This window comes from Theropithecus gelada, chromosome 3 (genome assembly GCF_003255815.1).
Source record: "Theropithecus gelada isolate Dixy chromosome 3, Tgel_1.0, whole genome shotgun sequence".
NCBI lineage: Eukaryota > Metazoa > Chordata > Mammalia > Primates > Cercopithecidae > Theropithecus > Theropithecus gelada.
In genome coordinates, this window is record NC_037670.1 from 153,762,577 (window position 1) to 153,780,558 (window position 17,982).

The following is a 17,982-nucleotide window of genomic DNA, read 5'->3' on the forward strand; positions in this document are numbered from 1 at the left end:
GTGGCGGGCACCTGTAGTCCCAGCTACTCGGGAGGCTGAGGCAAGAGAATCGCTTGAACCCGGGAAGTGGAGCTTGCAGTGAGCCGAGATCGCGCCACTGCACTCCAGCTTGGGCGACAGAGTGAGACTCCATCTCAAAAAAAATAAAAATAAAAAATAAAAAAATAATAATAAAAGAATTAAAAAGTATTCTTCTCTTCAAAGAGTCTTAACATTCCAAACGTAGGTTGATACAATCAGATCAACTGTTAGGTGAAAGCCTATAATACAAGCCTTGAATTGCTGTCTCAAAATGGAGGTTCTTTTTCTCCATATAACTAGGTTTCTTTTTCTTAGCAGATCCAGTTTGCTGACCAGAAGCAAGAATTCAACAAACGTCCCACCAAAATTGGACGTCGCTCTCTGTCTCGTTCCATTTCTCAGTCATCTACTGACAGCTACAGCTCAGGTGAGTACTGAGCTGCTGTGGACCCAGCTGTTGAGGCTAATTAAGTATGATCTCAATGGGTCCTCCTGTCTATCCAAGGCTAATTAAGCATGACCAAGACTGTGCTTTGAATAAAAAATACTCTGAGTTAAAATTTAGACTAAAATTCTGGGTGGAATCTTTGGATTCCTCTTGGCGGTTTAGATTGGAGCTTAATAGAGGCCTCCGCTTCCAATAGAGGCAGAAGAGGGTGATTAAGGAAATTGAATTCTTTAATCTACTCAGAAGGGTGGGAATATGTCATTGATGACCTTTCCTGAACAGTGTGTGTATATATTTGTGGGTTTTTTTTTTTTTAATCCTTCGAAAATAAAAAAGTTCTTCATCCCTCCATCTGGTACTTGCAAATTAACAGGGAAACCTCAATTGCCCCAAGAAATAAGGAAGACACTGCAGCTAGTTCAAGCAAGTGAGCCCTTTGCCTTCTCCCTTAAGCCGTGACATTGGACTTCTTGTTACTCCTCCCATCCTTTGCACTGGCATTAATTCAAATACATGTGCCCTGGGACTGAGTTATCATTTAATGCCAGGTAAGCTGTTACTGTGTAGGACCCCTTCAAGGCATTGGCCATTTGTGCTAAATGCTGCCTAGTATGAGCCTGATTCAATAAGGAGTTAGTTTATTTTGCTCTTGTGTTGGGATGTGGTAGGGAACTGAGTGCTTGCCCTAGTTACCTCTTCACATTATAAATAGTAATATTCATTAGAAAATTTTTATCATGACCTGAAATTTTATTTATTCTTCATACAAATAGGAAAGTAATATTTGTTATATAAAGTTGAAGAACAGTTGTTTGGGAAGCTAGCTTTTAGGCGGGGTAGATTATATACTTTTTACATTTCTCTTTTTACTTTCTCCCCACAGTAACAGTGAATGATGTAAAGCATATGACATCACTTCCTATGGATATTTATCTAAAGATACAGAATCTTGTACTACCTTTTTTCAGGGGTAGCACAGGATTTGAGACAGGGTCTCACTCTGTCACCCAGGCTGGAGTGCAAGTGGCATGGTCAAAGCTCACTGCAGCCTTGACCTCGTGGACTGAAGTCTACTGAGTATCTGAGACCACAGGCGCCCACCACCATGCCTGCCTAAATTTAAAATTTAAAATTATTTGTAGAAATGGAATCTTGCCATGTTGCCCGGGCTGGTCTCGAACTTCTGGGCTCAAATGATTCTCCTCAGCCTCCCCAAATTCTGGGATTACAGGCGTGAGCCACTGCGCCTAGCCGGGAAACCTATCTTATTCTACTGAAATAAGCAGTGTTGAAAATTCACGAACTGGTTAATGTAACTCTGGAAACCATAATAATTGTGAAAAATGTGAATTGTAAAATAGTTTGTAACATTTTAAGCTGTGGGTTTCTGCATATAATCTAAAGATTGATAGTAATAATAATAATGTCAAATTTTAACTCCAGCTCAGTCTCTCCCCTACACACTAGATATACATATCCAACTATATTCCTGCAGAGGAAACCAATACCTGCCTTCCCACCCAACCCCCATAGTCAGGAAGTGTACTTTAAAAAATATCTATTTACCTGGAAGAGAGTAATGATGCCCTTGGTTTCTAAGTGAGCACATAGTGACTTGGCATAGCTCGTTGGTAAATGATATGGACTGGTATCGTCCTGGTAAACTTGGACCTTTTAGATTAAACTATATGAAATTACCATTTTTTTAAGTCAAAAATTGCCAACCTAATGTATCTATTTAATGATATTAAGTTCAGGTGCAGGAAGTCAAAACATCCTGGAGAAGAAAAAGAACTTAAAGATCTCATTCGGCTTCCCACTAATTGCTGACCTCTTTGGGAGCATTTTAAATCATAGGATGCTACTTACTATACATAGTTATTTATCTCCTGATAAGTTATTATATAATCCCTGGAATTTAAAGATTTTATTTAAAATTTGCTGGTTTTGTTTGCCTGATTTGGGGGTATCCCACTGTCCTGGTTACCCTCATCTGGACATATTTCAGATTAGGTATCATTTTAAAAATATTATGCCTAGCAACATAATATTCTCAATGGTCTGAACTAATCTACAGAAAGTGTTCCGTAAACTCAGTGCTTTTAAAATGAAACCCAGGCCAGGTGCGGTGGCTCACGCCTGTAATCCCAGCACTTTGGGAGGCCGAGGCGGGTGGATCACGAGGTCAAGGGATCGAGACCATCCTGGCTAACACGGTGAAACTCCGTCTCTACTAAAAATACAAAAAATTAGCTGGGCGTGGTGGTGGGTGCCTGTAGTCCCAGCTACTCTGGAGGCTGAGGCAGGAGAATGGCGTGAACCCGGGAGGTGGAGCTGGCAGTGAGCCAAGATCGCACCACTGCCCTCTAACCTGGACCTGGAGGACAGAGCGAGACTCCGTCTCAAATAAATAAATAAATAAATAAATAAAATGAAACCCAGACTGTTTGTTTCTTTAGCAGCTGCATCACATGCACTGTTGCTTTGTTTTGTTTTTTGTTTTTTTCTTTTTCTTTTCCCCTTTGAGTGAATGGTTGTCAAGCCCTTTTAAACAAACTCTGACTAGAAATGCCTACTACCTTGATTATTGGACTAGGAGTTAGGAGAGACATAGTTTCTAGCCTTTGATCCATGTTTCATTTGTTGTATGATGCTGGAAAACTTGTACCTGGCATCTTCATAACTCAGACAACGGAAAGTTATATACAATGATAGAAAAAAAGCTTCATGTGCATCGAATGAAAGCCAAGAGTAATGGAACTGACTCACAGCTTTCTAAATAATGACAAGACATATATGCAAATGTGTGTCAATAAGAACTTGGGACCCATTTTCAGCATACAGTATAATGGGTATACATTATTTAAATTATGTATAAAATTAAAAGTCATTTCTATGTATAAAAATTAAAAGTTATTTAAATTCAGCATACATTTAAATGACTAGGCTGGGCACAGTGGCTCATGCCTGTAATTCCAGCACTTTGGAAGGCCGAGACAGGCAGATCACCTGAGGTCAGGTGTTCAAGACCAGCCTTGCCAACGTGGTGAAACCCTGTCTCCACAAAAAATATAAAAATTAGCTAGGCGTGGTGGCACACGCCTGTAATCCCAGCTACTCCGGAGTCTGAGGCATGAGAATTGCTTGAACCCAGGAGACAGAGGTTGCAGTGAGCTGAGATTGTGCCACTGCACTCCAGCCTGGGCAACAGAGTGAGACTCTATCTAAAAAAAAAAAAATTTTTTTTTTAAAATAATAATTTAGGCTGGGCGCGGTGGCTTATGCCTGTAATTCCAGCACTTCGGGAGGCCGAGGCGGGTGAATCACCTGAGGCCAGGAGTTCGAGACCAGCCTGACCAACATGGAGAAACCCCGTCCCTACTAAACATACAAAAATTCGCCGGGCATGGTGGCACTTGCCTGTATTCCCAACTGCTCAGGAGGCTGAGGCAGGAGAATTGCTTGAACCCGGGAGACAGAGGTTGCGGTGAGCTGAGACTGTGCCATTGCACTCCAGCCTGGGCAACAAGAGTGAAACTCCGTCACAAAAAAAATTAATAATAATTTAAATGACTATAGAAATTAAACTGGAAAGCCCCAAAGACTGACCTCTTCCCTTCTCAGTTTATAGTTTCTCCCTAGATGAACTCATTTATCTCATAGGTTTAAATACCGTGTATTGGTGTTTGATTCTCAAATTTTTTTTTTTTTTTTTTTTTTTTTTTGAGAAGGAGTCTGGCTGTGTCGCCCGGGCTGGAGTGCAGTGGCCGGATCTCAGCTCACTGCAAGCTCCGCCTTCCGGGTTGACACCATTCTCCTGCCTCAGCCTCCTGAGTAGCTGGGATTACAGGCGCCCGCCACCTCACCCGGCTAGTTTTTTGTATTTTTTAGTAGAGACGAGGTTTCACCATGTTAGCCAGGATGGTCTCGATCTCCTGACCTCGTGATCCGCCCGTCTCGGCCTCCCAAAGTGCTGGGATTACAGGCTTGAGCCACCGCGCCCGGCCGATTCTCAAATTTTATCCCAGCTTAAATCTCTCTCCTGTATATTAGATTCATATATACAACTGCCTGCTAAGTCCTTTCACTTGAATGTTTTATAGGTATCTCTTTTTATTTTATTCTTTTTTTTTTTTTTTTTTTAAGAGACAGTGTCTTGCTTTGTTGTCCAGACTGGAGTATAGTGGCACAGTCATGGCTCACTATAGCCTCAAACTCTTGGGCTCAGCCAATCCTCCCACCTCAGCCTCCCTGGTAACTAGGACAACAGATGTGTACCACCACATCCAGCTAATTTTTGAAAATTTTTTTGTAGAGATGGGGGGTCTCACTTTGTTGCCTAGGCTGGTCTCAAACTCCTGGCCTCAAGCAATCCTCCTGCCAAAGTGCTGGGATTACAGGCATGAGCCATGGCACCCAGCCCATAGACATCTCAAACCTCCCATGTATTAAAAACTGAGCTCCTCAGTTCCAACCTTACCCATCTTTAGTCTATTCTCAACACTACAGCCAAATGTATTCTTTTAAAATAAGTCATGCCATATCATTTCACTGCCTAAAACCTTCCAGTGGCTTCCCAATCTCACTCTTAGGTAAAGCCTAAAGTTCTTACAATGGCCTACATTTCTGTTCACCTCACTACTTCCCTAAACCTCCCCACTCCCCGAGATGTTCATTTCACTCTGGCCTTGCTAGCCTCCTACTGTTATTTTGAAACATGCCAAGCACTCTCCTGCTTCAAGACCTTTGTACCTGTTCCCTCTGCCTGGAATGCTCTTTTTCCAGATACATGCATGGCTGGCTACCTTACCACCTCCAGTTCTTCACCAAAAATCATCAACTTCTCACTGAATCCTATCCTGGCTACTCTTTTAAATTGTACCCAACATGGTGACTATAGTTAATAACAATGTGTTGTATTCTAGAAAATTGCTAGGACAACAGATTTTAAGTGTTCTCACCACAAAGAAATGATAGGGATATGAGGTAATGCATATGTTAATTATCTCTGTTGAGCCATTCCACAATGTGTACATATCTCGAAACGTCATGTTATACACATAAATATGTACAATTTTGTCAATTAAAAATTCATTAGAAATAAATACTATACAGAACTCCACCCAACATTCTCTATCAAATTTTCCTCTATTTTTCTTCATGGCACTTATCATATAACATATATATGTTACTAATATGTTTTGGTCTTTTCCCTTCTACTTAAATGCAGGATCCATGAGAACAGAGATTTTTTTTTTTCTTTTTTTTTTCTGTTTTACATTGCTGTATTCCCAGCACTTAGAACTGTTTGACACATAAGAGGTACTCAATAAATACATATTGGTGAAAGGTGTTCAGAGACATTATACTTTTACACCCTTGTTGAGGTCTCTAATATACTCAGTGTGTGTGAACAACAAAAGCAGGTTTATGAGATTTCAAAAAAAGATACTTTCCCGTCCAAAGTGCTTGTTTTGCGGAAGATACTCAGAGGCTTACATAGGCTGTAGCCTCCTCTCCCTTCCTAGGGATCCTAGTACTAAGTTTTGCCATGCTTTCATTTAGAAACCTCTACCAGCTTTTCTCAACCAGGGATCCTCATCTGAATCACAGAACACAGAAAATGATTTTATAGACTTTCTTAATTTTCCAAAAGATGATACATGACTAGTACCTTTCCAGATGTGTGGAAGAGAAGTTAATTCATTATGTACAATGAATGCTTCAAGGCATTAGGACTTAATTCTAGCAGAACCCAGGTTGAACAACGCTGCATTAATCCATGGAACTATTTTATAAGAAGCAAACTTCTAAAAAACTCTTCCCCTAAGGAAAAAAACCTCATAAAAACAAATGAACAGAAGAGACTTTTTTTTTAATCAGACCATTCTCAGTGATATATTTCTGAATAAGCTGTCTTTGCAGTGAGTTACTTGGTTAAGAATGAAGAGAGAAGACAGGAGTCCCTTCTTCACAATTGGTTCTTTTTTCCCCAAAACTCTACAATTCTTATAAAGTTTGAGATATTTTCAGATTTTTCTGAACAACAAAGTTTTGTTTGTTTGTATTTGAGATGCTAACATAGCTTTTTACATTCATCAGTGAAGTCTGCTATAACCAGACACACAGGTCCCTACTGTTACTTCCATTACCGAATGAATAGGTTAGTAGGTCCCTACTGTTACTTCCATTACCAAATGAATAGGTTAGGCCCAAGAGGAGTTGCCTGATATAAAATAGTCTAATAGGACTAATTCAGTCAGGGTTCTGACTGCTGCTTCTCCTAGCAGTAACCCACAGTATCACAGCTGCTGAGAGGTAAAGCTAATCAGGCTTGAGCCTTAAAACGTGTATACATGTTCTGTGAGATAGATTGTGGATTCTTGATTCATCATGTTGTATTCTGATTTTGGAAAATAATGAAACAAGATAACATCCCATAGTACAGTTATACTGTACTTCGTATTCCTTTTCTACATAGAAATGGAACCCTTCTGGTTATCATCTCATTGATTCATAAGATTTTTCTGGTGGTAGTTGGGGGAAAGAGTATGAGGAAAGAGGGAATCTGTTACAGTTAACAGTTAGATAAATTGAAAATTGGTCACTTAACCACTTAGGGTTGAAGCTAGAGCTAGGATTTCAGGACTATTTTAGTAGGTTATTGGTTGTTCTCGCTTATTTAAACTATGACTCTGGGCTTTACAGTATGCTGGCAATTACAAATATTTTAGAAACTCTGTTCAAGTGTGTTTGTGCGTATGTGCTGGGTTTCTCTAAATTTTCCTAGGAACAATCCTTAATGCTATCTCAACTGTCATCATGAGTTTGTTACTCTGTGGCAGAAATGAGTATGGATTCAAAGAATAAATGAGTAAATGTCACTAATTCAGCAATAACCTTTCCACTGTGTTTGCAGAACTAGTAATACATTCTCTTGGTCTGGATCTGTCAGCCATGTCGTATCCGCATAGTAGGACAATCTAGACAACTGATATTTTTGGTTCTTACCTGATAGCAGGTCCGTATAAGGAGTTCTTTGAGGCCGGGCATGGTGGCTCAAGCCTCTAATCCTAGCACTTTGGGAGGTCAAAGTGGGTGGATCACCTGAGGTCAGGAGTTCAAGACCAGCCTGCCAGCATGGCGAAACCCCGTCTCTACTAAAAATGCAAAAATTAGCCGGGCACAGTGGCAGGCGCCTGTAATCCCAGCTACTAGGGAGGCTGAGGCAGGAGAATTGTTTGAACCCAGGAGGCGGAGGTTGCAGTGAGCCGAGATGGTGCCACTGTGCTCCAGCCTGAGTGACAGAGTAAGACCTTCTGTCTTCAAAAAAAAAAAAAAAAAAAAAGGCTCTTGGAAAACAAATACATTTTGGCTCAAAGAAAAACATTGGTTGAATTAACTGTAACTACTTGACTACTGTTAAGAAAGTAAAATACTTTTTTTTCCAGCTTTTAGAATAGGGAAGTGGTATAAAGATTTTTTTTTTTTTCTTTGAGTTGGGGGGAAAAATGGTGAAGCCGGAAATTGGAATGCTTCCCTTAAGGGGAAGTTTTCAAATTTTGTTTTGCTTTTTTGTTTTCTTCTGACATAGAAACTAAAGAGGCATAGGGAGGGGGATCTCTTCTGGGTAGAGTTATGACTCCAGTCTCAACCTCTCAAATCACTGCCAGCCAACCACCTGCTGCTTCGGTAGATTAGTAGGAGATGATGGAGGTATAAAAAAAGAGAAACTGCTAAATGATAATGTATGTATGTCATTCTTTTCCCATTCAAAATCCTAAAGCTGAGTAAGAACCCTTAAAGATGTTATATCTGGAACTGAATTTAAAATATGTGCAGAAGTGGGTAATATCAGGTATCATTTATTGAGTGCTTAATTACTGTATGCCAAGCATTGCACTAAGCACTTTACATATATTATCTTACTTAATCTGCTCAACAACTTGACTCTGACAAGTCATGTTCTCCTATTATATAGTCTTATGACATCCTGATTTCTGCTTTACAGCACACATTACAACTGTTTTTTTTTAAGCTCTAAATAACTAATTTTGTAACTAGTTATTTCTTTTTTGACTCACTGACTTGACTGAAAACTCCATGAAGGTAAGGACCATCTATATCTGTCCTGTATTTCCAGCACCTAGACTATGTCTAGCACACAATAGATGCATAATTAAAATTTGAATAAACAACTGAGTGTGTGAATGACTGAATACGTGAGTAAATTAACAACTCTTTCAAATGGATCAGCTCCACTTTATACACCCAGAAACAGAGACTGAGACTCAAATCAAAGACTGACTCCAGAACACATGACCAATATATTTGAATGGCCATTGGGAAGCATAAAAGTCATCATGACTCTGAAAAAGGATTTGAGATTTCAGGATATTCTGAATATGAACACTTTCTTCAAAAGTAATTTTCCCATAAATCTGGATCAGGATTAGGGATGGCTATTTTTTTCTCTCTCAGGTGGTAGAAGCATGGTTCCCCTAAGCCTCTAATTTATTAGGTATTTCTGAATATTGATTAGTAAAACAGATGACTTCCCAGAAAGCTGTTTCTGGGTTCTGTTGCCAAAAGTACTTTGAGCTTTCACTCACCCTAGGAGAAAGAACACAAACTTTTTGTACAGATTAGCTCCTTTCAAGAACAAAAGTCTCTTTGGGGATTTACTAATTCCTTCACCTCCCCTGGTGCCCATGTTCATTCCTGTTGCCTCGTGTTAGGACTTTGCTCCAGCTCCATGAGAGATTCTCAAGCCCCTCCTGCCCAAATGGTTTGTAGTGCCATGCCTGATTAACTGGGCAAGGTCAGACTTGCCTTTTACAGCCCTCCCAGAGATAGACCATTTGCTAAGAAATCTCAGAAATGCCTTAATTCTCTGGATATAAGTAGATCAGAGTATCATAGACCGTAGGCACTCTGAGCTTTCACAGTTTTCTACCCTTAAAAGTGATGGCAGTACTTTACTCCATTGAGAGATACAAACCTTTTTCTAGAGAGTGTTTCTTAACCCCCCAAAAAACTTGGAGGTTAAGAACTATCTTCAGAAATTCAAACGCAAATCAGGGAAGGACGCTGCTTCAAATAATCTAGCAAGTGGTTAGTAACTACAGAATCCTGTGGAGACTAAAAAGACCCCAGCTAAGCATGTGAATAGCAGTAGCAAGCAGCTGCCTGTTAGCCACCATAAAAAGTTTTGGACCTTTCACACTGTAGTGTATGTTGCTAAATGGATTAGTTATCAGAGCATTTTATTGTACCAAAGAGGATTTATTCACTTCTTTGGGAGTCTAAAATGCCTAACGCGGGACCCACTGAGGCCAGCAAGAAGGGAGAGCACATTGAATACTTCATTGTTAATGTCTAATTAGGTCTGCAGGCACAATTCAGCCTCATCAGAGTCCGTCTTAAAAAAGAAAGCTGGCCGGGCGCGGTGGCTCAAGCCTGTAATCCCAGCACTTTGGGAGGCCGAGACGGGCGGATCACGAGGTCAGGAGATCGAGACCATCCTGGCGAACACGGTGAAACCCCGTCTCTACTAAAAAATACAAAAAACTAGCCGGGCGAGGCGGCGGGCGCCTGTAGTCCCAGCTACTCGGGAGGCTGAGGCAGGAGAATGGCGTAAACCCGGGAGGCGGAGCTTGCAGTGAGCTGAGATCTGGCCACTGCACTCCAGCCCGGGCGACAGAGCCAGACTCCGTCTCAAAAAAAAAAAAAAAAAAAAAAGAAAGCTCTGTTATGTCAGACAAATACTTTTTGTGTGGTTCTTAATTACTTTCCCATGGATTCCTTATTTTCTAGGTCTTATCTGTTCAGTAATTGTACTAAAACACAAATTATATCAAATATTTAAGCAGCACACAGAGCAGAGTAGCTAGAATCCCAAAAATCCACAGGTTAATGACCATGATCTTGCATTAGGAACTTTCACCTAATGCTACCGTGGTGTAACCTTTCCTTTTTGCATATTCAAGGACCTCTGTATGTTCTGAAGATGAAGTTAACCCTAATTTCAAGTTAATGTTATCCAGGAAGAATGTCTTTGGCAATCTCTTTCAGCTTCCCTCTTCTGGTCTGTGTATAGCATGTAGTTGCTTACCAGAGGTAAAAAATTTATATGGCGCTAGGTGGCTAGAGAAGCCTCAGTTCGCTCCGTGGTTTGGAATTTTAGAGGAAGCATTTTTTTATTCCCTGAGCGTTTTTTATTCTGTCATTCCAGCGGCTTCATATACAGATAGCTCTGATGATGAGACATCCCCCAGGGACAAGCAGCAAAAGAACTCTAAAGGAAGCAGTGACTTCTGTGTTAAGAACATCAAACAGGCAGAGTTTGGACGAAGAGAAATTGAAATTGCTGAACAAGGTAAAGAAAACAAGCACCTTTTCCTTCTTAACCTGCCTGTGTCTTTTTGTCTGTATTAATCCCTTTTTATGTCTGGGGTCTGGTGAAATTTCTATGTGATAAGAATACTTAGAAGAAATATGAGTTCAGAAAACACTGGGGAAATCTGGCAAGTCTAGAAGGAACCCTATATTTGGTAAAAAAAAAAAAAAAAAAAAGGGAGAGAGACTGGATAAGGACAGGAATATAGAGAATCAGAACCCTGGAACCTCTGAAAGCCCTTTATAAAGGAAAATTCAGGTTTAATGTCTTGATCCCTGGAGAAAACTAATCTAACCTGATCAGGGGAAGGATCTTAACTTAAGAAAATAAGTTTTTCTGTTTGTTCTTTTATCTCTTATTCCCTCTTCTTTAATATTGCTGTATTTATTGGGGCTTTTCAGAAATGCCTGCATTGATGGCTTTGAGGAAGAGAGCTCAAGGAGAAAAGCCTTTGGCTGGAGCCAAAATCGTGGGTTGCACACACATCACTGCTCAGACTGCTGTGAGTTCTTTTCTTTTCTCCTTTTAATAACAATAGTTAATAATAGCCACGAGCTACCAAAAGCTTACAAGATGCCAAGCACCCAGTTAAGAGCTTAACAAGTATTAGCTCATTAATCCTTATAATGGCCATATAAAGGAGGCATTCTTGTTTCCATTTTATAAACGAAGAAGCTGAGGCTCAGAGGGCCTAAAATATTTGTTTAAGGTTATACAGCTAGAAATCACAGAGTCAGGATTTTAACTTCAATATATAGTAGTCCTCCTGCTTTGTCTGTGGGGGATAAGTTTCAAGACCCCTAGTGGACACCTGAAACTTCAGGCAGTACTGAACCCTATATATATTATGTTTTTTCCTGTACATATATACCTATGATCAAATTTAATTTATGCAATTGGCCCTCCATATCCACCAGTTCTGCTTCCTGAGGATTTGACCAACTGCAGATCAAAAATATTCAGAAAATAAAATAATACAGCAATAAAAAATAACAGATAAGAAATATAACAACTATTTACATAGCATTTACACTGTATTAGGTATTATAAATAACCTAGCGATGCTTTAAAATATACAGAAGGATGTGCACAGATTATATGCAAACATTACATCATTTTATTTTATTTTATTTTATTTTTTTTTGAGACGGAGTCTCGCTCTGTCGCCCAGGCTGGAGTGCAGTGGCCGGATCTCGGCTCACTGCAAGCTCCGCCTCCCGGGTTCACACCATTCTCCTGCCTCAGCCTCCCGAGTAGCTGGGACTACAGGCGCCCACCACCTCGCCCAGCTAGTTTTTTTTTTTTGTATTTTTTAGTAGAAACGGGGTTTCACCGTGTTAGCCAGGACGGTCTTGATCTCCTGACCTCGTGATCCGCCCGTCTCGGCCTCCCAAAGTGCTGGGATTACAGGCTTAAGCCACCGCGCCCGGCCCATTACATCATTTTATATAAGGGACTTGAGCATCCTCAGATTTTGGTATCCATGGGAGTCCTGGAATCAATTCCCTGAGGATACTGAGAGACAGCTATAAATTCAACACAGTAAGAAATGAACAACAATAACTCAAAATAAAAGAGAGCAATTGTAACAATAGACTGTAATAAAAGTTATGTCACATAAAGGAATTTATCACAGTACATAGCAGAAAGTCCAAAGGGAAGGCAGACTTCAGATGCAGGATCTCAGGGTTCCAGCTTCACCTCTCTGATTCTCTTGGAGCTGCCTCCTCAGTATGCTTACTTCACCCTCAAGCTGATAGCAAGATGCTTACAGCTATTCTAGTCATCACAAACTGACATGAAAAAGAAGAGGGACCATTTCTTCCTTGCTCAAGAGAAGTCCCTCCAGGATACTCCATCATGTCTCATTGGGCAGAACTGGATCACGTGCCTGTGCTCCATCAGTCCTAGCAAGGGGCTTGGAATTACCATGATTTGCTTACACCAGTGATTCCTACCTTACTCTCATCAGTTTTAATGTCCCCTTTTTATTAAAAAACATTTTTTTTTGCAGTGTCCCTGAATTATCCTGAAGTGAAATTCAGATATAACATGTCTAGGTACATATAATCTTTAAAAAAAATCAATATAAAATCTTAACTGAAATATGAAGGAGGAAAAAAAGAAAGTACAATACTTAAAATAATGTGTATTTCAATATGTAAATACTCGAGGACAACTATAGTAGAACAATCAGATATTTGTACTATTTCACAGTATTATTTGAAATAGTATTATTTGAAGACAGAAAGAATTGTGTTATTGATTCCAGAGCATCAGAGCAGCATTGCCATGATTTTCTGAAATAGTAAACAACTTTTTGTAAACTTCTGAACAACAAGAACAACAAAAAGTATGAGTTTTCTCTTCATTTATATAGCTGTTACATTCCTGGAAAAACTATTGTTTTGTATTAAAACTACAAAACTACTTTTTGCTAATTTGTAAAGTGGAATTAGGTTCGAGTACTCAGATAATTGTAGATAGGTTTTTCACCCATGTGAACTTTCGTTTTGACATTTGAAAATTGTACCAGCTACAGACACAGTTTTTTGTTGAGACACTTTCAGAATATAGAGATTCCTGGTCCTGCCCACTGAATGCCAATAGCACTCTCCTTCCAATTATTGGGGCAACCAAAAATGCCCCCACAATTTTCTAGATCTCCTCTTTTATCACCAGAGATGCAGTGTATATGGAGTTGCTAACCATAATGAGACCACTATAGGGAAATTGGAATATTGAGCAATGGTCTGGAATCTTTTATGGGGATCCATAAGATCTGGGTCATCTGTGTGGCTAGATCAGCTTTCCAAAGATCATGTCTCCCAAAGCACAACACTTATGTGGTCACATTCCTGATTCAGAACATTAGAGATTCCTCAAGGTACAGACAGCTACTATTAGCATCTTCACTATGAGACTTTTCTGGGTTATATGTTCTCTGAGGAAAAGAGTACCTTGACTGCCCAAAATTAATATAATAAATTGAAAAGCTATCTATTTTGGAGCTACAGACTAATGAATCAAGACAGAAACACTCTTGAATCTTTTTTGGCCTGCTCAGTCAGCGACATGAGACTTCAGTGTGGTAGCTTAAAATAGTAAGTGCTTCTCTACTGTCTCATGTTGCTGAATTACATCTAGTTTGTTTTTTACCCTTAGGCCCACTGAGCATTACCACCCTTCATGGTTCCTTTTCTGTTTTTTTCCTGAATGGATTAATCACAATTAGCTTACCAATTTTAATATTAATTTATTGTTTCCACCCCACATTTTTTTCCTTTAAAAAATAACTACAAAGAAATTTTGCTTTGTTTGCCAACCTAATACTCTTTCACCCTTATCTTAGTTCATTTGGGCTGCTATAACAAAATACCTTAGACTGGGTAATTAATAAACAATAGATATTTATTGTTCACAGTTCTGGAGGCTGGGAAGTCCAAGATCAAGGCGCCAGCAGATTCAGTGTCTGGTCAGGGCCTGTTCCTCATAGATGGCGCTTTCTATGTGCCCTCACGTGGCCAAAGGAGAAAGCAAGCTTCCTCAGGCCTGTTTTATAAGTACACTAATCCCATTTGTGAGGGTAGAACTCTCATGTCTAATCACCTCCCAATCACTTCCATAATCACTTTTTAATACCATCGTCACCTAGGGGGTTAGTTTTTAACATATGACTCTGGGGGGGAGAACATACATTCAGACCATAGCATTCCCCAAATACCTTAGTGTATATTTTCTACAAACAAGGACATTTTCCTGTACAACCAGTATAACCATCAGAAGTAGAAAATTAACATTGACTCATTATTACCATCCAATCCTTAGATCCCACTGGAGTTTCACTTGTTGTTCTGATAATATTTTTGTAACAAAAGAATCCAGTCCATGGTTATATGTCACATTTAATTGTCATGTCTTTTTAATCTTCATTAGTACAGAATACTTTCTCAATCTTTCTTTGATTTTCATGACCTTGACACTTTTGAAGATTACAGATGAATTATTTTGTAGAATTTCCTCAATTTGGATTTTTCTGATGCTTCCTCATTATGAGATTCAGGCTATGCATCTATGATGGAAATACAGGGAAGTGATACATCCTGTCAGGTGGCACATGATTTCAGTTTGTCCCAGAACTGATGATGTTCACTTTAATCCCTTGATTGAGATAGTGTCTGCCAGGATTTTCCTCTGTAAAAGTTATTTTTCCCAGTTTATAATTAATATGTTTTTTAGACTGGGTACGATGGCGCATGCCTGTAATCCCAGCACTTTGGGAGGTCAAGGCTGGCAGAGATCACTTGAGTCCAGAAGTTCAAGAGTAGCCTAGGCAACATGGTAAAACACCATCTCTACAAAAAAATACAAAAGTTAGCTAGGTGTGGTGGCATGTGCCTATAGTTCCAGCTACTTGGGAGGCTGAGGTGGGAGGATTGATTGAGCCCGGAAGGTAGAGATTGCAGTGAGCAGTGAGCTGAGATTGTACTGCACTCCAGCCTGGGTGACAGAGTGAGACCCTGTCTCAAAAATAAATAAAAATAGAATTAATATGTTTATGTGAGGTAGTACTATGAAACTGTAAATATCTCATTCTTTATCTTTGATTTATTCATTATTTTTATTTGTATGGAATCATTGTTTCCTATTTTATTTAATAGGTTATAATCCATTACTATCATTACTTACTTACATGATCATCTTGTTACCAATTTGACCAGGGAGAGCCTCTTCAGTGTGGCTTCTGTGACTTGTCTTTTGACATATCGCTTTCATTCTTTGAACACTTCCTTGCTTTTGGTACAAGATCACCTAAGCTTATCTTGAACATTCCATGTCCTACTCTTGGAATCAGCCATTTCTCCCAGAATGCCTGGCTCCTTTTAGTGGATCTGGGCACTAATGTGCTGTTTGGTTTTGAAATGTCATTGTTCCCAGATCCTCTTTTTTTCCTCTCCATAGATGTAATTGAAGTTCCAGAAGGCAAAGAGGGAAAGAATCCATAGATTCCCATAGATCCCATAGATTTTAAGCACTCTGTTCTGATTTTTTTCTGCCAGTCTTTTTCTTTTTGTATTTCAGTTCAGTAATTTCTTTTTTTGTTGTTTTGTTTTGTTGAGTAGTGTCTCACTGTGTCACCCAGGCTGGAGTGCAATGGTACAATCATTGCAGGCTCATTGCAGCCTCAAACTCCTGGGCTCAAGCATTCCGCCTGCCCCAGCCTCCCAAGTAACTGGGACTACAGGCATGTACCATCATGCCCGGCTAATTTTTTTAATTTTATGTAGAGATGAGATCTTGCTGTGATGCCCAGGCTGGTCTCAAACTCCTGGCCTCAAGTGATCTCCTGCCTCAGCCTTTCAAAGTGCTAGGGTTACAGGCATGAGCCACTGTGCCTGGCTCAGTTCAGTAAATTTTATTGGTCTATCTTCAGGTTCACTGATTCTGTCCCTGGATGTGCCCAGTCTGATGATAAACCTGTTGAAGGAACTTTTAATTTGACATTTTTTTTTCTGGCATTTGTATTTGCCTTTTTTTTTTTTTTTTTTTTTAAAAGACAGAGTTTTGCTCTTGTTGCCCAGGCTGGAGTGCAATGGCGCAATCTTGTCTCACCACAACCTCCACCTCCTGGGTTCAAGCGATTCTCCTGCCTCAGCCTCCCGAATAACTGGGATTAGAGGCATGTGCCACCAAGCGGCTAATTTTGTATTTTTAGTAGAGATAGGGTTTCTCCATGTTGGTCAGGCTGGTCTCAAACTCCCAATCCCAGGTGATCCGCCCACCTCAGCCTCCCAAGGTGCTGGCCTTTACAGGCCTGAGCCACCACACTGGCCTGTATTTGACTTTTTATAGTTTCCATCTCTTCTGAAATTTTCTATCTATTCATAGATGTTGTCTGTCTTTCTCAACTAGATCCTTTAACATACACATATTACTCCAGCCTGGGCAACATAGCAAGACCCTGTGTCTAAAAAAGTAAAAATAAATAACATAAACATATTGATCATAGTTACATTAAAGCTCCTGTCTGATCAAACATCTGGCTCATTTGAGAGCCTGCCTCTATTGTTTACTTATTTCCTGACTTATTTTTTTTTTTTTTTTTTTTTTTTTTTTACTTTTTATATGTCCTGACATTTTTAATCGAGTGGTAGTATATTAGTTTTCATTATAGTCATGAATTGGGCTGGATTTAGAGTTTGTTGTATACCAATAAAGGCTTCAAATTCCTCCAGCAGTGGACTGCTATAACCTTGTAATTTGAGGTTACCAAAGGACATTCCTCAGTATTTCTGCTTTACCCTCAGTTTTCAGCTACTTCTGCACATGTGTGCCACAGAAGTGTCCTCTTTTCAAGTACCTGTCCCATCTGCCATAGTAGACTGCTGCTCCTTGTTTCCTGGGGCTAAGCACACGGTGAGGGCAAGTGGGGTTCTTGGATCTCTGGTGCGGTCTCAGTCTTAGGCAGACGTCTGTGAGGGCAGGGTTTTCTCAATATTCCTGCCTCTCCTATCTGTAGCAGCCAAACTTTGCCTTGCATCTGTGGTGGGTCTTGGGCAAGACATATTTTCCTGCCCTCCCTGGAGAGCTAGAGAGGTAGCAGATCCTTACTTTGTATCAGTGAACTGTCCTGGGCCCAAAAGTTTTTCCTGTGCCTCTCCCAGAGGCAGAGAGTTTTTGCTTCTGCCTTCCTCCAGAAACAGTGGATCTTTGCCTGGTCCCTAATAGCAGGCCCACTTCCTGCTCTTCCTATAGCTTGAGGCTTTTGCTTCCTATGAGAGACAAGTATAGGGAAGTGACCAGGTTTCATGTCTGTTTCTGAGCACAGCCAATCAGTTCCCTGCCCCAGTCTTTCTTTTGAGCACTGGGTGGAAGCCTCTGGAAGACAGCCTGCATGTGAATGGGAAATCTACTTGTGCCTGGAGCTTCAACAAATTCCACACTGACACACTTTCCCACACCCAGCCTTTCCTAATTGTTCAAAAGTTTAGCTGACATTTTCTTATCCTCATCTGTGGCAGCCATTTCTTCCTGACATGTGCTGCCAAAGGTAAAACAGTCTTCCCTCTCTCTTTAAAACGATGTGTCACTCTTTGGAGGGCAGTTCACTTCG

At 40.1% G+C, this 17,982-nt stretch overlaps 1 protein-coding gene across 4 annotated transcripts in view; it reads left to right on the plus strand.

Annotated features, from left to right (window-relative positions):
• AHCYL2 (adenosylhomocysteinase like 2) overlaps nucleotides 1-17,982 on the plus strand; it is a 210,576-nt gene that overhangs the window by 157,654 nt on the left and 34,940 nt on the right. For 3 of the 4 annotated variants that reach the window (XM_025379983.1, XM_025379985.1, XM_025379984.1), the window contains exons 2-4: nucleotides 340-448; nucleotides 10,704-10,847; nucleotides 11,270-11,370. In XM_025379983.1, coding sequence (XP_025235768.1) covers nucleotides 340-448; nucleotides 10,704-10,847; nucleotides 11,270-11,370 — 354 coding nt within the window. Of the gene's footprint in view, nucleotides 1-336; nucleotides 449-10,703; nucleotides 10,848-11,269; nucleotides 11,371-17,982 lie in introns of all 4 variants that reach the window. The other variant, XM_025379982.1, reaches the window with a different exon arrangement.